This window comes from Drosophila takahashii, chromosome 3R (genome assembly GCF_030179915.1).
Source record: "Drosophila takahashii strain IR98-3 E-12201 chromosome 3R, DtakHiC1v2, whole genome shotgun sequence".
Classification (NCBI taxonomy): Eukaryota; Metazoa; Arthropoda; class Insecta; order Diptera; family Drosophilidae; genus Drosophila; species Drosophila takahashii.
Window position 1 is genome coordinate 13,138,140 of NC_091681.1, and position 22,773 is coordinate 13,160,912.

The 22,773-nt window shown below is 40.9% G+C and overlaps 3 protein-coding genes across 3 annotated transcripts in view; 2 read left to right on the top strand and 1 right to left on the bottom strand.

Annotated features, from left to right (window-relative positions):
- Positions 1-20,223, top strand: part of Syn (synapsin) — a 31,562-nt gene extending 11,339 nt beyond the window's left edge. The window contains 7 exon segments of the mRNA XM_017139904.3: positions 368-511; positions 574-678; positions 13,313-13,530; positions 13,854-13,950; positions 15,558-15,725; positions 16,189-17,641; positions 18,799-20,223. Of these exon segments, the coding sequence (XP_016995393.3) occupies positions 368-511; positions 574-678; positions 13,313-13,530; positions 13,854-13,950; positions 15,558-15,725; positions 16,189-17,641; positions 18,799-19,157 (2,544 nt within the window). The 3' untranslated portion in view covers positions 19,158-20,223.
- Timp (Tissue inhibitor of metalloproteases) lies at positions 216-10,761 on the bottom strand. The gene is made up of 5 exons (XM_017139906.3): positions 10,557-10,761; positions 2,172-2,373; positions 1,999-2,084; positions 1,162-1,380; positions 216-1,095 (listed from the first exon to the last, which is right to left on the bottom strand). The coding sequence occupies exons 2-5, from the start codon at positions 2,302-2,304 to the stop codon at positions 901-903; spliced, it is 633 nt and encodes a 210-aa protein (XP_016995395.2). The 5' UTR covers positions 2,305-2,373; positions 10,557-10,761; the 3' UTR covers positions 216-900.
- A 151-nt stretch (positions 20,224-20,374) lies between the features above and the next one.
- LOC108056198 (uncharacterized) lies at positions 20,375-22,749 on the top strand. Its single transcript, XM_017139905.3, has 3 exons — positions 20,375-22,078; positions 22,157-22,461; positions 22,632-22,749. The coding sequence occupies exons 1-3, from the start codon at positions 21,788-21,790 to the stop codon at positions 22,747-22,749; spliced, it is 714 nt and encodes a 237-aa protein (XP_016995394.2). The 5' UTR covers positions 20,375-21,787.
- Positions 22,750-22,773: the final 24 nt, after the last annotated feature.

The following is a 22,773-nucleotide window of genomic DNA, read 5'->3' on the forward strand; positions in this document are numbered from 1 at the left end:
AATTTTTACAAACATTTCTATGAGATTTAATAAAATGTAAGTCTTCTATTCACTCTGAATTTAAATTATTTTGCTCCCAAAAGTATGCTACAAAAACTAACACTTCAGGCTACTCGATAACAAATGGCGCCAGTTCATCATCCGCGTCATGGGAAAGCTGTTAAAATAGAAAAGGTTTATTTTTGGGATTGAGAAAAAATAAATAATTATGAAGGGCCATTTAAAATATTTAAAAATATATTTTCGTTTTTATTTTAATTACAAAAAAGTATTTCCAGCGTTTGGCGTTCTAAAAGCTAAGTAAATTTTCATATCATCATATATTATTTAATTTTTTGTTTTCTTCTGGAATATCACACCAAAACAGGTGGCGCGTTCCTTTCGGCCGGACTTTGTGCTGATTCGCCAGCCGCCGCGCGACGGATCCAGCGATTTTCGCTCCACGATCTTGGGCTTAAAGTACGGCGGAGTGCCCAGCATCAACTCGCTGCACTCGATCTACCAGTTTCAGGTGAGTGGTGTTAGAAGTGAACCTTACTCCGAGCTGCCCGCTGAATTAATTGTTTTCTGAAGGACAAACCCTGGGTATTCTCCCATCTGCTGCAACTGCAGCGACGTCTCGGACGCGACGGCTTTCCACTGATCGAACAGACCTTCTTCCCCAATCCACGCGATTTGGTAAGTGTGCACAAGGTATAAACACATTAAAAGCTAGACACTAATTAAGTTGCTGCTATGGAGCCGGTTACAAGTTCAAAAGCATCAATTAATAAATAACACATTAGGCATAACGTACGTATTAAAGCTCTGGACAGAGAGTGGGAGGGTGTGGGCGAAATGGAGGCATAACAAGGACAAGCGGACTTGGGGGACTGACTCTATCTATAAATCCGACGGACTTTACGGATTGCTCAGGCACTTTCTGTACAGCTGCGTGCGTCGCCAGCTGCACCGGGAAATCACTCCATTGGGCGTCTGCCTTTGGTGCGGCATGCAGGCACTGTAGTCCGTCTCGCATTTTCCGAACGGCGACCACTTGCACTCGTCTGCGTGTGGTCGGAACTTGAAGCAGTGTTGACCAAAGCACGGGGCAACCTGGTAACGAAATATTTCACAATTAAGAGGGACTTTCAGTTGATTTGCCTGCTCCTTTCGACTCACTGTGCAATTGCTGGCCTTGGCATAGCCACCGCTGAAGCCGTGTCGCTCCGTGATCGTCATCTTGGTGTACTCCTTGTAGTAGCTGCAAACATTCAGGGTCGGCATCCTTCCCGCCACGATATAGATCTTTCCCAGCTCCAGTTTAATCCCGCACATCGAATCATCGCGGGGCGTGGCCAGGCGACCATCGCGAAGCATTCGCCGCGCCTCGGGAGTTGCCTAAAAAATAACAAAACATTTTAATGAGATGATTTTCCACGAATTTGGGACATAAATTTTAAAGGGGTCAACAATTTCGTTCGTATCTTAAAAAAATGTATATTCCATATTTTCATGCACGGAAAATATATATTTTTCCTAGCTGAATTAAAATTCTTGGAAAAACCATAAAAGTGTACTTTTAAAATAATTAAAGGTTTGATTTTTAAAAATCAAAAATATTTGAAATAAAATGTATATTCCATATTTTTATGTCCCAAAAAATATATATTTTCTTAGTCAAATTTCAATTCCTGGAAATACCATTAAAGTGTATTTTTAAAAAAGGTAAAGGTTTAATTTTTAAAATTATAATTTCGTTTTAATTTTAAGAAACTTTTTGCCGGTGTCGAAATATTCTGAATAAAAGTTAATTTAAGTTAATTCGTTAAAAAAAGGAATTAACTCGAAGGTTGTTGCAATGACATTGTTGGTTCCTTTTTAAACTAAAGCTAGTTCGAATATATCGTAGACTGGCAAGGTATTTTCCTCACACAAAATTACTTTAAAGTGGTTACTATGTAAGAACTAATTTTCCAACTGTGACCGTGACAAGTTTCCGATGTCCAATGTGCTTACCTTGTAGGTGCGCTTGATGCGAACTTTGTAGGTGGTCTTGCCCGGCTCAATGGTGTCTGATTTGCGGAAGACTCGCAGCTGTACAACTGTCAACGAGGAGAAGAAGGCGTTGGCATTTATTTATTGAATTCTCAGGAGATGAAGCTCAGTATCTGTGGCTGTGCACAACTCACCGTAGTCCGCCTGGGCGAAGTGCGTCTGCGGGTGGGCGGGCATGCAGCTGCAGGCGTCCACTGGGCGCCCGTAAAACGCGAGTACGGCGACCAGGACGAGTGCCAATAAACCCAAATGCTTTCTGAAGTCCATGACTGCGCTGGTGGAGGGCAGATAAAATGACTTTGGCTTTATGTCGCCGCCAGTGAGTCCCCAAGATTGCTGTAAAGGGAGCCGGAAAAATGGGGAAAATTGAGATTGCTTTTCACGTAACGAAGGCTATGATTTAATGGTGGAAACGCATATTATCGTGGCTATCCGTGGCTGAAGGTCACGAAGAGAGTTTAATTATGACTGTCTTACTTATGTCATTTGGCTTATCAATGGAGGCCAGGCAGCAGACAGCCTTCCATCAATCGAGCCATCAATCCAGTGCTCAATTATGCATTTAATATATTACACATACGGCCTGTGTGTCAGCAATTAATCGCGCCTTCTGTCACAAGCAGGCACGCACAAGCTCGGATCATCAAGAGCATAATGGGCATAAAGGCACTTGACTGGCAAATCCCATCCATCTTTATTCTATTGTGGATTGGATTCGATTGGATTGGTCTGAGGCTCAAGCTCTTCTTTCATCAATATATTATTTCAGTCTTACGCAAAGACGATTCAGCAGTCAATTTAGAATGCATAAATCGTACAAAAGTAGTTCAATTGCCCGGGCATTTCAATTGAAAATTGTTTATGGGAAATTCATAGAAAAACTTGAGACGCACAAATCGAAATCCATTACAAAACCGCGGCTATACCGCATATTTCGATGCGATACCACACGATAGATGCACAAACCCGTATGTACTGCACATATATGCATGCCCACATATATATGTTAACGCAAAAATATTGTATAATATCGAGAGTGGAAAAGGCAAGGCGGCAATCAGCTGCAGCTCCCGATTCCGCGTTGTTGTCGAACTGATCGACGCAGATAGTCAAGTTTCTATATAGACAGACCTATGGCCATATGCACGCCGGCCTATCTATCCATCCCGATTCACCGATTCCCCTCCCCCTGAGCTCCAGTTCTCTCTATACGCAGCTCCGCGGCCCGGCAATGTGGCAATTAAATTGAAATAAAATTGAATTAAAAGCATTTTGCGGAAAAGCCACTAGAAAACACACGCACCTAGGGAAGGCGGCGCGGGAAATGGGGCAGGGAAATGGGGCAGGGGGCAAGACCTGCATGCGTGAATCGCTGGGAGGTTGCTATTGATTGAATGCAAGCCAAACAGGCAGGAGTAATGCATCAAACTATTTATTAAGTGGCAGCCCAAGTGGCGGCCAGACAAGCAGACGCTCCTCCGACTAATGGGTTAAACTGGAACGCACACTGGCAGAAAACGAGCTCGAAGTAGAGATCATGAAGAGGAGGTCGGTAATTGAACGTTTTTCTCACGAAAGATTCATCATTCATTATTTTTGATGACTTCTTTAAGGCCGTTTTTCCGTTTGGGATTATTGTTTTAAGTCCCTACCAAAAATATTTAAAAGTAATATTGTATTAAAAACATGGTAAGAAATAATTAAAACAAATACTTATCTGTGTGTGAATGTTTTTTATACAGATGGTAGGATAAGTTTATAAGGTTAATTTAAACTTTATTAAAGTCAAAGAGTTCTATTAAAGTACTTTTAGTTAGAAGATGTTTCCGCGAGTGCCAGGAAATTAAAAAAAGAGGGCGGCATAAATAGAGGCAGTGTCGCAATGTCATGGGAGAATTTCCCGTAGAAAAAAAGCTGCTCATGTTTTCACTGACTTTTCTTTCCCCGACGCAGTGACACTTTGCCCGGCAATTAACGGCGCGGATTTGTTTAACAAACAGGCCGACAAGACAGTACTAGCAACAAACATTGGGGGAAAAATACAAAGCAAACAAACAGCCGGCCAAGGAGCAACAAAAAGTGGCACACACTCGAGGAAAACGTCATCAACGATTAGCAGATAAATCAAGTTGAGAGCCAATTGGCAGCAAGAAAAGCGTTTCAGAGGCGTTGGAAATTCGCACGATTTCATTGGGACTCGACTTCCTCTCCCCTCGCACACGTATGTCTCTTTATTTATATATGCATCCATGTCTGAATGCACAATTAGCGTGGCCATATATCACGCAGGCATACATAGTTTAAAGCTGCCCAGAGCCGGCTAAAAAGCAGCAACAGAGTTTTCCACTTTTTTTGTTTTGTTTTGTTTTTCGTTCGGCTGGAAAATGCTCCCCGTGTTTGTTGACAAGCTTAACACATGTCAATTAAATGTTATATATTATGGCACACGGCGTCTACTCGAACGTGCCGCATTCGACGTCACTTCGCGCCCCTTCTAATTGACACACTTGTTGGCCGCTCTTGTCTGCTCTGAAGTTCTTGTGTCCTCACCATCATATCATCGATGTTGACATTTGACACTGGTTTCAATTTCGAGTGGCTTCCATCCAATTATGCGGGCCACAATCCAAAAAAAAGAAAAGAACAGAAGACAAAACAACGAGAGCAGCCAGCAATTTCGAAAGATATTAACTCAAATATCGGATCGAGTTCAATTGGCATTGATTTCCACTCTGCCCTCAGGCCACTTAAAGAATGCCGGGCACAACAAAATGGGCAATGTTTATTGACAAATATGAAATGTCGTTTTAAAAGGGTAATTTTAACATTAAGGAAATGGAACCTAATTAAATTAAAAATGTCTAACTTCTTCGACATGCGATATATTTTCCAAAGTGTAAAGACTTAAAATAAATAGAAATATGAGACGGTAAATTAATCATTTTTGTGCTTTTTAACCACATTGAAAAATCAAATAAGAGGAATAACAAGTGTATAAAGATACACTTTTAGAAACAATATAATTTCCTTTAAAATTAATGTTATACCCACATACATTGTCTGGAATTCTTAGGCTTGAATTACGTTTACAGCTACTGAAATTTAACTCACTTCTAAAAGCTTTAGCTCTTTGGAATTATGCAAATTTTACGATTAACACTTGCCCCAGACAGGTAGACAGAAAGAAAACAGAAGCCAGAGAGATTTCCCAGGTGTATTCAATGGGATTTGCTAAGGTCAGACATGAAAAAGGCTGGAAAATAAAAAAAGGGGCGAAAAGAACACAAAAAGGATTTTCTGGCTTCCGAACTAAAGCAGCTATAGCGCCTCAGTGTGGTCCACCATTTTTTCGGGTGTTTGGTTGGGTTCAAAAACTACGCCAAAATGGCCCGCCAGCCAAAGCCACATAATTAATGCGATTTTGGTTGCTGTTCGTCGGTTGCCGTTCGCTGTTTTCGGAAAGTGGCAAATCTGAGATGGCCAGAGCTAGTTAGCCGCTGAGAGGTTTGGTTTATGAGCACTTAATTGGGGCCATTAATATGGCGGCTAATGCCGGAGTAATGTGTGTGGACCCACGGAAGAATTGACAGCCAGCGGCACTTCACATAACAAAAGGCTAAATGCATCGGCATAAAAACGTATTTATAGCTTTCGGATCTTGCGTCTATATTGCACTGCACGCTTTCCAATTTACGATGCTTGATATTTTGCGCCTCCGAAAAGGGCATTAAAAATGGTGTCTAATTGGATCTGCTTGGATTGTATTTCCATGGAACTGTAGGGATTGATTTACGGTTTTGTTTCCCTATAAAAGGGGACTGAGTGTCATGATAAGAATAACACGTTTAATTGGGTCAGTTCATATCTGATTACTTAGTCGTAGATAAAAAAGATACTATTCTCTAGTTACAATTACAAATGCAAATGCAAATTTTTGCACTACGTTATCAGGGATCCGCAAAAATTGCACTTCAACTATTTTATAAATATAACACCTAGAGAAAAGTAAACTGTTTGGTAAAATAACATTACTTTAGAGTTAAGTTGAGTTTAGTTTTTGCAGGGTATACAACTTAGTACCTCATATTGACATTTTTTCAGGAAATGTTTCATAAAATTTCGTTTAATTATATTTAATATTTTAAAGCATTATATTTCCAAAGCAGCAAACTAACATAACTGATAACAATAAAAAAATATAATAAAATTCGAGTACTGGGCAACCAAATTTCGTATCGATTGACATTTTGCTCTCACTTTACTTTTTTGTTAGCGGTCATTTACTTTTCGATATTGCTTTTGTGGCAATTCGTTTATATTTGTTTGTTATTGCTGATTGACTTTCTAAACAGTTGAGAATGGCTTTGCCTTCGTTATGGGATCAAACTGCGCAGTCTGATATTGGAATTTGATTTTTGCCAGTATTCGCATGACATTACAACGCGATGATGTCACTTTTTGCTGGGAAGTCGGGAGCAGAACTTATCTCAGCCCGGGATATCTTTTAATTAGGTCCAACAAATGTTTGCCTTGCAACTTAGAAGACAACCTTCAGTGGTTAACCCACAAGCTTTGACTTTTCCGCCGCCTTATGCAGTCACTGCCTTTTTGCCAATTTTCATAACGATGCTGGAAAACTTTCTTTGGCCGGCGGCATTCGGTTGGCTGCCTTTTCCTTTGTCGGCAGCCGTTGCAACAATGAGGGAAAATTAAAGGAGAAATATCAAAGTCACGATCGTGCAATGGGCAATGCCATAATCAGCATGATCAATGCGGCCCAAACAAAGGGGTTACGGTGGAGTGCACTAAGTTTTGATTAATGCCGCAGCTTGATCCCTGACCCCTGAATTTCCGCCTGCAGTGAGGCATTGCCAAATATTACACACCAAAAGAAAAACTTGATATAAAACAATGATCAATTTGATATTATGTGGTATCAATCGAACAGGCCAGTTCGAATTTCGAATGTCTTTTTTCCTCCCACTCATGTAACTTTAAACGCTATCTCGCTCTATAGCTTCTTACTCTCTTTTTCGATGTCAGAGCATCTCTAAAAGAGAGAATTCGGCAAAATGGAATCATTGAATATTAATTTTACGAATATTACATGGTAAAAACGATATGCGTATAAATAACAGTAATTTAGCGTGCGCATATCAGTTTGATCCCGGCGAGTTTTTTTTTTGTGTGCATGTATTTCCATCTTGGACTGAGATAAAGATTGGCATTTACATGCACTCAACGACACCTGACGACAAAGCGAGTGGCAAATACATAATTAAGCCATGGAATCCGAGCTGATAAGAACCACTAATGGGTAATGGCTAATGGAATGAGGCAGCTGCCGGCTGCTGAGATGAGATGCAGTGGCCCGCCGGTTGACAGCTCCATTCAGGTGTGACGTGACGAAACGCCGATTGGCAGACAACTATGCTCGGAATGTTGGAATGCTCAGTGCCTTACGCCTCATTAACCCATGCACAAGTATGCCAGCCAGCCGATCTGACATCATTGCGCCGAAAATAAGTCTTACGCAGCTCCGCTCTCCCTCTCATTTTTGGCCACTCGATGCAGTCGATATGGGTAAGAAAAACAAACAAAATTGCAAGTCCAAATTCGTCACGTTCTTGGCGATTTCATCTTAAGCCCCAAATTAAAAGGCGAAACAGTAACGGCACAAATTGTCTGGCGGCAAAGAAAATAAACAAACATTTTTCACCCAGGATGCGTAACGAAAATTCAATTAAAAATGCTAATGTGACCGAGGGGTAAACAAGAGAGTCCTACAACCAAATTGGAGACCCGAAGGTCTGGGACCTCACATTGCACTGACGGGGCCCATAAAAATATAAATCTTTAATGAGCAAAACCCAAAGCTGGTGCATATATAAGACCGCAAAGTAAACATATGCATATGTTTGCAAATAATATTTGTGGGGCCTGTGTCTGGAATACAATGGACTTCAGTGTGTGGGCTCGCATTTCGTTATCAAATTGCAAAATTTGCATAAAAATCAATAAACTGTTCAAATAACGCAGCTGGCAGTTCAATTAAATATTAAAGCGATTCTCTGTGACAATGCTGGAATCGCTTTTCGTCAAGTTGGGTGATTTATTTCAGCATAACAAGCTCCATTCATGGCCGGGTGACAGATCTTGTTAAAGACATTAAGAAAAAAGGAGCAGGAAAGCAGCAGGGAATCTGACAAATTGACGGCCCATGGCCCATGGCCCACACACAAATACAGAGGAACTCTGGGGCCAGAAAGAACTCATTGCCGATAAATTGCCGCCTGACTTGTGAAATTTACGCAACATTCTCTGGCTGAGATGATGGGGAAAAGTTATTAATGGAAAGGAATACCAAAGGCTCTTTGTCGCGCCGTCTTAATTGTACAATAATATTTAATTGCGAGATTTGCACAAGAAAATTATTAATGGGCCCGGGATGAGCCGAATGTGGGTGTGTCGGCGGAATAAACAATCCCGAAACCCATGTCGCTGTATCTGTATCGGCCACCTTATAAGGCAAAATGTATGTCTCCCCTTTTTTTGGGGATTTAAAAGCATGCGCCAAATATGGGGAATTGAATGATGTGCGAGGGAAAAGTCACAATCGTTGGTTATGACAATTTTATTTGCGCGGCTTTGTGGTTTTCATTGTTGGTGGGTTACCATGCGAAATCTTATTAGAGCAGCCACTAAATTGATCACGTTAACATTCTCGGAATTAAACTGAAAAAGTTTACGAAATACGTAAAAATTAATATACATTTTCTGTGTTTATTATTGTAGAGGGTATAAATATTCAAATTTAAATAATGTAAATATTTCATACCATGAATAGAAAAGTAAATATGCTAAATATGTGTTTTTAATACATTAGAAGAGTATATGTTTCTTGAAGTGACTGCAAAATTATTAGTAGAAAAATCGTAAATAAAAGCATGTAAACAGTCAAATGCAAATTATTAATGCTTGGCAGTCTGGCATTTAATATTAATTTACAGTCAAACGAAGCCTATAATTTAGTTCATTCCATTGCAATTAACGTCAAAGCAATCATTGTTTAATTCTGTGTAGCCTACTGACCGGGTTTACTCGATCCCAATAAGTTGTGGAGATAATTGTAAGGTGCCATATGGCTAAATGTGCCATAATAAAGCAAACATTAAATTCAATACAAAAATTAGCACCCCATTCAAAAAGAATTTTATTTTAATAATAATACCTTGTTTTTATCTGTACATAACGTGAAAATAAAAGACAACGCTGCAATTTATTGAACAATTTCCCAGAAAAGCTAAAAGTCAATACAAATACAAGCTCATTTAAATGTCGCACAAACAACGAAGAGCCAACAGCAAAGCCAAAGTCAAATGAAGGTAAAATTATGAATATCCAGGCGAAACAATGTGAGTTGCCGTGCCAAGAGAAATACAGCATTAAGGCAAGAGAGGGGGAATGGAAAAGCACTTGAAATGCATTTCCACGCATTTCCCCCGGGCCGATTTCCCTACCCCCGGGATTCGCTTGTAAATTTTATGTGTTTTTTGTGGTAGCAGTCGAAAATATTTTATGTGCTTCCATATTTTTAGACATTAAATGGCCAATGCCAAAACACACATGACGTATGCGTAATATGGAAATACCTATGGCCTCACTTTCCTTGACATCCAACAAAATTGTTACTTATTTCCCGCTGATATGACTGGGCCTTACGATCAGACGACGTTGCACAACCCAACGACTTGTATATTTTTTAATGGCTGCAGTTTGTTTACAAATTGGCGACATCAAAAACTATTAAGACAAATCGAAAGGCCAGAAGAAGAAACTGGGGGCGCTCCAAAAGAGCAAGGAACACGGATGCAAGGCAGGCAAATAAAAACAAATTATAAATAAACGCAAATAAATAGAAATGAGCGTTGGGTTGGAAAACTGTGTCGCTGTGTCAACGTCGCCACATTTCCCAGCGCGCGTTTTAAATAGCCTGAAAAAAACGCGTCTGTGTCGCGCGTTTTGCATGCCTTCAATTTGAATCTTCTAAATGCCAAACAACTCTAAAACTAAAATAAAGTTTAAAAAAACACAGCTCTGTCTTTTAGCCTATGAGTTGCGACTTGTTTTTGTGGAGGTATTTGCACTTTTGGCTTTTGAACGCAATAAACAAAAATTCGGAAAAGGGGGGAGAAAATGAAATTGAATTTTAATTAAAATCTTTTTTCAACGCAAAAAGCCACAGGCACTTATTCGTGTTATTTCTCCTTTGAAATGAAACTTTTTAGAGTTCCAAACTCCGCAAATATCAAATTTTATATAAACATTTTTATTTAAAATTTTGAACAACTAAAATTAAGAGAAAAATAACCCAAAAAAAAACCTTTTTATGCAACCGATTTTGGCTATTTAACTTTTGAATCAACGCTTTGCAAGGCGGAAATTAATGGAATTAATTAACATGTTTAAATCGTGCCTTCTATAATCAAAATAAGCAAAAAAACCTAGATTTTTGTTACCTTTAAACTGCAATTCTTATTTCTGGTGATAACATGCACTTTTGGCCTTTGAACACTTGAACCCAATGGCACGAAAAATGGGGGAAAACTGTTTAAATCTATTTTCACCGGCACTCGCACGCCAATCGACTGCACTCGATACTATTAAATATATTTCCGATCTCGCGATTTCTCCGTCGCCGACTTTGTGGCGTTCTAGCTCGCTGCGCTTGCGGTTCTGCACTGGATCCAAGTCAACCGATTCGTCTGTTTTCTTAACCGAAGCCCCAAACCCGAACCCCCAAAGATCTCACTCGAGTTGTTCGGGAACTGAGAGATCGATCGGCCGAGTCTTTGGGTCTACATATGTACATTTGTATAGCTTGAGTGTTTCTCGCGGCAGTCGGCCGATCAAAAGCGCCATAAATTCCCCATAAATGAGTGGAAAGTGAGTGGAGGAGAGTCGATTGCATTTTTCGCTGCATTATTTTACCTTGGCAGCTTTATTAATTGCGTGCAGGGGCCTGGTTTATGCTCTCGGCCATAGGCAGCATACTATACTATGCGGTATACTCGTAGATACCTGGCGCCATGGCCAAAATGAGAGAAAGACATCGGGCGATGCATCGCCACACGAAACCGCAGAAAATAGCGCATCTGTCAGACCGCAAATCAACTAATAATTTCGCTATGCAGCTACGTAGAGTCGCCAGCGGATCGCTAGCTTCCACTTCCACTTCCTATGGCCATGTGGCGCACACACGTGCTGCTGCTCCGGTCATGCTTTATATCATACTCCACGCTCCACCTACAGCACGTTGCCATAATCTGCATAACAAACCGACCCGCTAACGCCACCGCACTATGGGATCCACACGGAGAGAAAAGGTCTTATAAAGTGGCATTATTTCATATCAATAAAAAGCCGATATGATAAGATACGAAATTTATTATTTTTTTAACAAATAATGTAAATTAAGAAAAACATAATCTTTATTCTTTTCAAAATGATATGAATATTAATCTGATCTTGTGTCAATTTTTCTCTGTGTAGCCGCACTTGTTTGTTTTTAATCTTAAAATAATATTTTAATTTTTATTTTTTTTTATCCAACTATTAAAACTAATAAATACTTATAAGTGTCTCTAATAAGTGGAACATTTTAAATAAATTTTAGACTCATTTTATATCGTGATACAAATTAAGATACCTCAAAAAAAATTCAACGTTGATCAACCCCTTCTTGAATATCGATGTTTTGTTTTAAATTTAACATTTTATTACACGGATCCATGACCTTGAGCCAGCCAAACAAAACATAAAGTACAAAACCGGTCACCAAAAACAACAAAAAAACTTATTGAATAACTATAACAAAAGCATGGTCGGCACAATAATGCCGATATACATAGATTATTTATTTTTTCTGGTGCACTTGAGTATTGCTTTCTCAAACAAATACCACCCCCTTTTCCGTTCCCCATGAACTCCTTGAGGGCACTACGGATGCGTCACGGTGCATATTTTAAGTTCGCTGATATAACCGAAGAGCAGGCCCCTAGACAGTGGGCACTCAAGCGGAATACGTAGCAGCTTCCAAGAATGCCGGCTATGTGGGAGTGTGACGTCTCATTCTCAGACCAGGGAGTCGAGTCGACTATAAGTCCATAACCGATCCCACATCCATCGCAGATATATCTCACTTACATTCATTGAGAGATTTCTCGCACTCTGTTTGTTTGGGCTTTTCTGTCAGCACGATTGTCCCTCATCGGCGGCAACTGCGACAATTCTTCGGGCTGCGTCATCGTTGTTATGGTTTTCCTTTCGGTTTTATTATGATTTATTTATCCTCTGCCAATACTCGAAATTAAGCCCATGTGTTTACTTGTGATTTATCAACTGTTTAAATACGGTTCTGGGGGAGATGATTAACAAGGGTGATCGCCTGCCGATTTGCATATATAAATATAATAACCATGAGCAATGCTGTAAAATTAATAAAATGCGAATTTGCGGGCGGAGCTTGGAAGCCTTTACATATTTTATAGCGATTTGCATGCGCCATTAATAAATACTTCTCTGCCTGAGTAATGATCGGGGATTCTTGGAAATGGGCAGGCAAATCAAAGAAAATTTCCATGGCCAGATTAGTAATCGGAACTCGAGCAAAAATACACAATGAATTTGGCACACATCCAATGGATTAATAGGCATCGCTCTCGTTATTTCCGCAGAAAATAAAAAAGGAAGAAGCAAAGAGCTTGAGTGCCATCATCGGCGTATTGTAATTTATAGAATTCGAATCAGACAGCGAAATACGGATTGTGATTGCCTCGGTGTCTTTATTTTCCACACAGAGAGAAATGTGAACTAAATTAATTTAAATGCATATATGCATATTTCGACTTTATGATAATTATCACACAAAATAAATAAATCATTAAGGAAATTTCTATTTCTATTATCGATTTAATTAAACCTATTTCCACCTTGGTTTATGACAGAAATTTTTTAAAAACAATTTAAGCTATATATTATAAAAATAGACTTATGTGGACTATCAGGACCACAATATGATTACTAACTTGAATTTATTTTGAGAATATTAAAACAAAATTTAAGAGTGACAGACATTTATGCAAAATTGGTTCGTAACATTTAAAAATTCTTTTTTGGTTTATAAATTCTACATATTTGTGAGATCCCCAAGGAAAAACAAATTTTTAAAAAATACTAGGTAATTAATATCCCTTTTTTCTTCGTGCACTTGCAGTTCCAATTCACCAAGTTCCCCAGCGTGCTGAAGGCTGGGCATTGCCACGGCGGCGTGGCCACCGCTCGCCTGGAGAACCAGAGCGCCCTACAAGATGCCGCCGGATTGGTGAGCGGTGCCGGCAACGATTCGCATTGTTATTGCACCATCGAGCCCTATATCGATGCCAAGTTCAGCGTGCACATCCAGAAGATTGGCAACAACTACAAGGCATTTATGTAAGTGACCGCAAACTGAAACTGAAAGCCGCAATGCCACAGGATGGGATAGGTCGAGTGGTCTGCTGGTCTGCTGTTCGCCTGACCTTGCAACTGTCAGCAGACACCAGACGGCAGACACAAAAGCGACCGCTTTGCAATTGGCAATTATCCTACCAAGTGCAGCGGCAAGAGTTCATTGTGTTTTTGTTTTCAGCCGGCCGAAATGCCGGTGACGGGTTCAAAGATCTCTCTTAAAGACCGCCCCCTCCAAACGCATTATCTACGCTCTTTTCGCCGCTTAATTTATTATGCCATGCTCAACCGCTTTCGCTCTTTAACAGGCGCAAATCCATCACCGGCAATTGGAAGACCAATCAAGGCTCCGCCATGCTGGAGCAAATCACTTTAACCGAGAAGTACAAAAGCTGGGTGGATGAGGTAAGTCATCGAGTCGAAATCATCATGCGGGGAATTAATGTTGCAAAATTCCACCGACTTTGAGTGCAATAGGTATAGGGTATGGTGCAAATAGGTATTTTTGGACAATAAAAAGGATTAAATATAAGACAAATTAAAAACAATTTAAATTTTACTTTACATATTGTAATTAAATGCAAAGATGCATATTTATTCTCAGTAAGTAGTTTATAAAAGTAATACATTTTCGCATGATTATTTCTCAATTTGTCATATTAAGTTAAATACAATCTTTTTATAAGAGCATCTCATGACCGAATGAATTCCAGCTTCCTTACATGGCCCAAAAACCCGCTCACATTACCGTTACTGCCTCGAATTCTCAGCCAATTCGTGGAAATCTAGTCGCAAGCTGCTCAGCTTAGCTTAGCCCAGTTGAGTTCAGTTCACATTTATCAAATTTGGCCAATCAATATGGCTAAGGAAAATCGCTTTAAATTATTTGCGGCACTTTGGGTGCACAAATTTGATTTCGGCTGCTTTTCGATTCTCCCTGAGGGGGTGGCCAAAGGAGAACCGACAAATAGACCCGGTCCCAAAAATCATATTCCACTGACGTCAGACGTCGGCCGAGTTTGCAGTGCCCTCGAGCGGCGGCACAACTTTAATTAGAGCTCATGAATATGCAAATCTCAAAACAGTTTAACGGATTTAGCCGCCAATGAACGAGGAGGTAACGGGAGTTTGCGTTCAAACAGTTTTTACGACAGCGCCTCATAATTGCCAGATGAGGTTCAAGCATTTGGAGACATGGGAAACCCATCAGATTTGGCATTTTATCAATGCGAATGCTCAACTCGATTTCCTTTGAGTCTCGTCTGACTCACTCAATGGCACTGCATAAGTGCATTAATTAATTGCCTTTTCCTGGCGCAAAAATATTCCTCATTCATTAGATAAGACGGCAGCAGTTTTAAGTTACATTCAGAAAAAAAGGTTTAGAAAAACCACGAAAAAAACTGTTGCTATTAGTTATAAATAGGAAAACATTATGTAAAATTTTATTTTATTTGCTAAAAATTATACTTCTTAATAGAAACCCACTTAGGTTAGTATATCTTGGGTTATTTAAAAATTTAATGGATTTATCTGCTAAAGTAACGTTTTGTAGAGAATATATAATTTGTTTTTCAATTACACAATATTTTTCCTACTTGTGTGTTTACTAGTGATTTACATTCTGATCAAGTAATTAAAGTCTTAACCTAATTTATTGTCTTATAATCGGGAGATATTAAAGGAACAAATCGTCGTAAAAATATATCATTTAATGGATAAATGTTGGCATGCAATTTAATAGTTTTCGCAAGTGCAACGTAAAGTGGGTGGGCCGTTGACGACGTCAGCGCAATTCTGGGCAAGTCGGAATCAGCATCAGAATGAGCTTTAGCGTTAGCTTTAATCAAAACAAACTGTGTAATTAAAACCGGCACTGGAAACTGGCGGAATCCCACACAGAAATGTTTGAGCCGATTGCCGTCTGACTGCACTGGCAATCGAAAACACATTTTAGGGTCACGATGACTCAATCGCAATTCTAATCGCCATGTTGCTCGTATCACTTTCAGATATCGGAGCTCTTTGGCGGCATGGAAGTGTGTGGTCTCTCCGTGGTGGTGGCCAAAGATGGACGCGAGTACATCATCAGCGCCTGCGACAGCACATTCGCCCTGATCGGAGACACCCAGGAGGAGGACCGCCGGCAAATAGCCGATCTGGTATCGGGACGCATGCAGGTTCGTATCGTATCGGTTGGGAATCAAGAAATTTAGGTTGAAATGCAAATTTAAAAAAAAACTAATTCCAATTTTCAAAGTGTGAAAGAAAGAAGTTGACCTAAAATGCGTATACATTGTGAAAAGAATTTTATAAAACGGAACTACAAATAGGAATACAAATTGTATTATTTTATAAAATTACACAAATATTTTGTAATATTGAAAAATATAAATTTATGTTTTTTGATAGAGATACAAGTTGTGATAAATAAACTGTTATTTATTCCTTGCTAGCCTTAATTATTAACATAATTAAAAATAATGAAATATTTGCAAAATAAAATATCCAAGGCCCTGAAAGCAAAATAAATCCAAATCAAATTAGTTTTTTTTTTAAAATGCATATTTAGAACATAGAAACAAATAACTGTATATTTTAAGTATTAAATAGTATTAAAACGCATTACTATAATTATTTCAGAATGTCTGCCGTCCCAGCATGGCGCAGACGGGACCCGGCAAGTTGCCCTCCCGCTCCTCGGTCTCCTCGCGGGCGGAGAGTCCCACGGATGAGGGCATGGCCCCCACACCACCGCTCCCGGCCGGACCGAGGCCCGCGCCCATGGGCGGCCCACCCCCGATCCCGGAGCGCACCTCCCCCGCCGTGGGCTCCATTGGGCGGCTGAGCAGTCGCAGCAGCATCTCGGAGCTGCCGGAGGAGCCCTCCTCCTCGGGACCCAGCACAGTGGGCGGCGTGCGGCGCGACTCGCAGACGTCGCAGGCCTCGACCATCTCCTCCTCGGTGTCGCGGGTGGCGGGCCAGAGGGCTCCGCCGCAGACCCAGAGCTCCGTCGTCGAGGACGCCGAGGACACCATGAAGAACCTGAGGAAGACCTTTGCGGGGATCTTTGGTGACATGTAGGAAATCGCTAACAAGAAGCGCGGCAGAACGGCCAGCGAGACGAGCAGCGGCAGCGGGCCGGGCAGTGTGCCCAGCAGCGCGGGACCGGGGACAGGGAGCGGAAGCGGAAGCGGCGGCGGCTTCAGCGGCTCCTTCCTCGGCAAGCAGTTCTCGTTCGCCGGCAAGGGCGGGCCGGAGGGCGGTGTGATCTCCACACAGCCCACCCAGCGCCCCAGCGAAGAGCCCCCAGCAGTTCCGGCGACGGCCAGCTCAGCCGTCCGGCCGGAGGGCAGCGTTTCGATTAGCGGTTCAACAAATACGGATACGGAAAGAGCAGGTGCCGCCGGTGGTAGCTACCAGCCGGTGACCAACTACGAGCAGCAGGAGCGGGTCAATCCCTTCGACAAGGAGCCCAGCAAGTCGGGCAGTGCGGCCAGCATACACACCACCTCGTCCTCATCGATGTCCTCGTCCTCCATCTCGTCGCGCATCAATCGCAATGGCAATGCGATCAAGTCACCGCCTCCGCCGGCGGGTCCACCACCACCGCCGCCCACAAATGTCACCGCCGTGGGGGCGGGCAGCAATGCCAATAGCTCCAGCGGCTACAGGAACAGCTTCAGCAGCTCCCTGAGCAAGGACAAGACCAGCTATGGCAACTATGGCAGCACCACTTCGGTGGAGACCATCACACGAATGGATACGAACACCACGAACACGGGGGCCACGGCCACGGAGGCGGGAGAGGCGAGCGGCATAACGGCCATCACCAATATCAGCAACAGTGCTGGGATCCCGGCAACGGGAGCGGGAACCATTACCACCTCGGTGACCACCAATGACTGGCGATCGGCCATCGGGATGCGATCGGCCAGTGTCTATAGTGCACCGGCTGCAGTAACTACTGTCTTGCCAGGTGACACATCCGGCTACGATTCCAATTCGATTGCCTCGCAGGGCCTCGAGGGCCTCAACAATCCCAGCGATCTGCCCTCGTACACTCGACCCTCGTACTCGCGATCCGAGAGCAATGGTAATTATCTAGCCGTCGGCGTACTGCTGGTCAGCCTAACCCTGCGCAAGACCTAGGGATCAATATAAACTTACCTATATATATATAAATCATGCCATTTAATCTCATCATTATCGTACTAATTCAGCTACACCCCATATATAAGTATCATATTACTGGTATATAGAGACCAACTAAACGTAATCGATAATAATTAAGCCGTGTCAAAGTGTTAGCCAAAGCGAGAAATGTAGGAGTTGTGTTTCTTAGCCTAACTGTTTTCATTTTCCTAGCCAAGCTCAGTGAGTAAGCCAAATATTACGTATACGACTTGTGGGCCGCCGAAGGGTTCGTAAGTCTCTCTATCGCTCAGCAAAAAACGCTTGCCTGCACACACACACACACACAAACAGAGATCATAACACCACAGAAGACAAACAACAGGAACCGTACAGTACACACTCGCTAGAGTGCACCGCAAATCTGAGTTCAGTTCTGGCTTTTTTGGGCACGCAAACGAGAAACAAGAGAAACCCCAGAAACAGAAACAGAATACCCAAAAAAAAAACACCACAAGAGTAATCAAAGCTTTTAGAAAATACCAAATTCATTAGTTATGTTGATGCAACCCCCTTTTCAGTTCTAGAGTGTGTGTGTGCGTATTGCAGTAAATGCAGAGTTATCAAAAGATGAGCCGCAGAAAACTGCTATCAAGTACTTGGTCCGAAAGTCGCCCGAGAATCCGAAGTATTCGAAATATTCATTGTCATTCATTCACATATTGATAATGCTTGTTTTTGGTAACGCTCATTTTGCTCATCCTCCATCACCAAAAGTCAAGTATTAAATATGCAAAAGACGATCGAACGATAAGTCGTATAATGAGATCAAAAATATAATTTTGAAACTCAATGAAAATATTTATTTGAGATAAATTAGATCTTCTAATTTCTAGCTTTGCACTTGTATTTTTTCACATTTAATAGATAACCTCAGATTAGATAGAATAAAGATTAAAGCTTACTTTTTCGATCGTCCCTTTGTGTAAATAGAAGTAATAGAATTGGAAAACGTAGTGCTAAAGATAAGTGCTAATAATTGCACCCACGCCAAATCGATGTGCACTGGTAGCCGACCTATAAGTTCTTTGATTTTACTTACGTTCCCAAATTTTGCAGCTTCCAAACACTCCGACCTGGATGTCATCTTCGGGGACACCAAGACCACCCCGGCATCCTATGGAAACGGCAAATACACTCGGGCAGCGGGATCCATCTCGGATGCTGATATGATTTTCGGAGGACCGCCCTCCAACTACAAGAGCGATCGCTTCGGGGCCGCCAAGAGCATGAGCATGAGCTCCAGCGGAGTGGGTTCCGGAAACGGAACCGGATCGGGCGGCTATAAGATCTACGAGGGCATCCAGAATGCGGCATTCAGCGACTTCAGCGACTCGGGCAGCATGAGCAGCATTGGATCGCATACCAAGCGCTGGAGTGCCAGCAAGGAGGAGGACGAGGAACTGGACTTGAAGTGAATCCGAAATTGATTCCAAAGTAGAACCATCACCTAACACACACACACTAAGACGAGCAAACTATGGAAATCTATCTATTTTCTGCCTCTGAAGTTTCCTGGTTTCATGGGAAAAACACTTAGCATACAAACTCACTCACTGAAGACCACATTCATTGGGTTACTATCGTTTCAACTGTCAACTATCTACTGATCGCAACACTTTCCTTTCGTTTGCCATCAAGACATAAAGAAAAAGGTGAAGAAGCAGCGGAAAATGCTATGTAGACACTGTAGTACACTACTAACATATAATTATAACCACCAATGCAACAACAATAATGCAAAGCCCATTAGATATGTGCAATGAAATGTCGCCGATGACTTGACTGGTTTTGCAGCATGATAAAACGTAAGGAATGAGGAACCTATTTAATTACCATACTTAAAAACATTTTGAAACATTTTCCAAAGCAAACAAAATTATATATTAAATATATTATTGAGAAAAATATTGAATTATATAGCGACATATTAAACCAATTGAGAGTTGATGACATTAAAAGTATTCGCAAGCATATATTACATGTTAACCTGCTAATGAATCAATGGGACAACTTTTTAATAAATCAAATATTAATGAATCTGTTATATACCAACATGAGACACATATGAAATCCTAAAAACTATATAACATAAAAGACAATATGCGCAAAGTATAACAAACAACCAAACGTTTAATACTAATATATACGCGATCTAATTATAATGGATAAATCGGTTAACGAACTAAATGTATTCGGAAATTACTATGAGCAAATGTTACATGCGAAACACAAAGACACACGAGACAGAAGCTACTCACACACAAAGTAAATGTTTATTACCACAAATATTATGATTATTATTACGATGTATTAGCAGTTAATGTTTACAAACAAGACAGGCCTGCATCGAGGGCTAAGAGATATGGAAAGATTGAAAGTACCAAGCACGACAAGCAATGTTAATCTAGGCTGAACCCACTGGACAACAATAACGAACCAAGCATATTCGAAAAACTAGCGATCCCATGCGATCCACATAAATTTACACGGCTTAGTCGGTACACGAAGGTCGAGGAATGAGATGAGCAGATGTCAGATGGAGGCGATGATATTGACGAACATTTAGATAATATACACAAGAAAATATTTATAAATGTTGCAAGCGACAACAACGAAGTCACATTATGCATTCAAAGTATAAACAATAGCTTCAATTCGTTAGGACTATGATTTAGCGACAAATGTTTGATAAATGTCTTTTGTTACGCACATGTTTAAGCATTATTTAGAGCAATAGACAATTTTACATATGTTATATTTGAAGTAATAGTTACGCGTTCGACTTGAAATCATTTCAATTGGGTTGTATACTTCTCCCTTTTATCAACTAATTGCATTAGAGAATTTTAAATATCGTTATATGCTGAGGAATATAACACAAGAATAGGTACTTGGAAACTTGTTAATTTACAAACTCTCTTCGATTTTAGTAGAATCTACATTCGGGAATGCTACAGATATTTTAATCTAAACAAATGTACAACTATACAAGTATATTGAATAACTATTGTTTTTGATTAGGGCCAACGCCCGGTTACTTCATTCTATATCATCCTACCATCTATATACAAGTATATATACAAAATATGTATGTAATTATAAGTGAATCTTTGGCTACAAGTACTTTTTCGTAATCGTAAACATCATCATTTTAATCGAACTGGCACATATTCACGGAATGTTTTATAAACATATATTTATAACGACAAATGTAGAACAGAAAGTACATAGATAAATACAGGCGTCATTCGAGGAATTCGACAAACATATATCATGGCACTAGACCCACAACTCACTCGCCCCATAACAATATCGTGCATCAAATGAACAGAAAGTGCTGAATACATAAATTGAAACTCAAACGAAATACTCAAGCATAAAGCGTATACTTACACGACTTCTAATCTGTTGCAAAATATACCAAATAAATACTCGTATTATTGTGAAAGTATAGCAAGAAATATGTACTTATATGTTGTCTGTAATTGATTCAACTCCCCCCTGAAGTCCCTAAATCCCAGTCCCTCAAGCATCAATCCCAAAAAAAAAACGATGGGAGTCGGGCTACACCCACTCACATTCGGTACTCACAAATTTACTGCAAATCTATATATATATATACTACGACTTATTCCAATGAACAGCGGCAATTGCAATGGCTAAGAAAAACAAAAATAAAACCAAAGTAACAATAAATGAGTTGATGATTGATACAAAAGCAAAGACACAAATTGTTTTCCACTCGACGCACAATTTCGCGTGCGTTTACCTGCGGAATTGAGTTAGCATTGACATTAGGGAATCCTCCGGGCGGAAAAACGTCTGCGGCATTTTCAGGCTAATGACACCAGGAAAAACACTCTCGCTCCCGATCCGCTTTTCCAGTGCAACGAGGCCTGCAGACTAATCTCCTCGCCTACCTGCCAAGGCGTAACATCGGTGCCATGAAATCCATAAAAACCAGGCACTTCCCGGAGCCCAAAACTAGTCGTCATTCGCGTCACATCCGATACAGACCGATAAAGACAATCACGCGATCTTCAAGATGCCACAGCCAGGCGGGGATTACATCATCATCATCACTCTCTTGGTTACGATATGTTTCGTACATTTTGCCAAGACAGCCAGCTATCAGCTGCAGAACTACGACCTGGATTCGGACAATGGCGGTATATCGAACTCCAGCAGCGACGATGATTTCTATGGAGGAGTAACTTCCCTGGAGAGACCGATTTCTTGGCTGAGAAGTGCCAACAGTATGATCGGCAGTCCAGCTGGTCATGTGGTCATCCAGGTGGCCAAGGAACTGCTGCATCGATCGGCCGGCAACAGTCAAGTGGGTGAAAGATTCAACAATGAAAACATTTGGGCTGTCTTTCTTGCTTCCGATTTAATTTAATTAATTTTTCCCTAGGTCCTAAGTTTGAATCTCACCAATCTGCTGATCATCATTCTGCTAAAAGTCCTCATTTTCTCAGCTGGAATGCTGGGAGCGGGACACTGGAGTGCCTATGGCTATGGCCATGGTCGCTCAGCTGACAGTAACTTTGGTTTGGGCCTAACTTCTGGGGATGACTATCTGATAACTGGATTTCTGGCCGCCCAAGGAGCCGGTAGAGATGAGTGTCTATATGCAGCATCCTGTGCCTGCCCGGCGGCAGCCTATGAATACGCGAAGGCAGGACGTTCTCTTTTGGGCGCCATTGAAATTTTCCAAGGGTAATGAAAAATACTCTTTCCTAAAGAGATCATTAATGTTAATCGATGATTAAAAACTTAATTCTTTCTTAAAGTAATAATTCTAATTCTAAAACGTTATACAATTTTATTGGCTTCAAAATTGTATTGAGAACTAAAGTTAATCTTCTTATTTTATTATTTATTTACAGTGCGCCTTTAGAGAAAGCGCGCTACAACGATCTCATCGTTCTGATGGAGAGAGCCGCCCACGATGGCTTTCAAGGATCGGCCTGCAACACAACCCAGTCCTGTGATGGATTGCTCTAGAGTTACCCAATTAAAATGCACTAT

What these genes read in the sequence shown, in the direction of transcription:
- LOC108056198 (XM_017139905.3), top strand. Translation starts at nt 21,788, where the DNA reads ATGCCACAGCCAGGCGGGGATTACATCATCATCATCACTCTCTTGGTT. An exon ending in GATCGGCCGGCAACAGTCAA is followed by an intron (nt 22,079 to 22,156) that starts GTGGGTGAAAGA and finishes ATTTTTCCCTAG; the next exon opens with GTCCTAAGTTTGAATCTCAC. An exon ending in GCCATTGAAATTTTCCAAGG is followed by an intron (nt 22,462 to 22,631) that starts GTAATGAAAAAT and finishes ATTTATTTACAG; the next exon opens with TGCGCCTTTAGAGAAAGCGC.
- Timp (XM_017139906.3), bottom strand. Translation starts at nt 2,304, where the DNA reads ATGGACTTCAGAAAGCATTTGGGTTTATTGGCACTCGTCCTGGTCGCC. An exon ending in CTTCGCCCAGGCGGACTACG is followed by an intron (nt 2,085 to 2,171) that starts GTGAGTTGTGCA and finishes CCTCGTTGACAG; the next exon opens with TTGTACAGCTGCGAGTCTTC. An exon ending in CCAAGGCCAGCAATTGCACA is followed by an intron (nt 1,096 to 1,161) that starts GTGAGTCGAAAG and finishes TTTCGTTACCAG; the next exon opens with GTTGCCCCGTGCTTTGGTCA.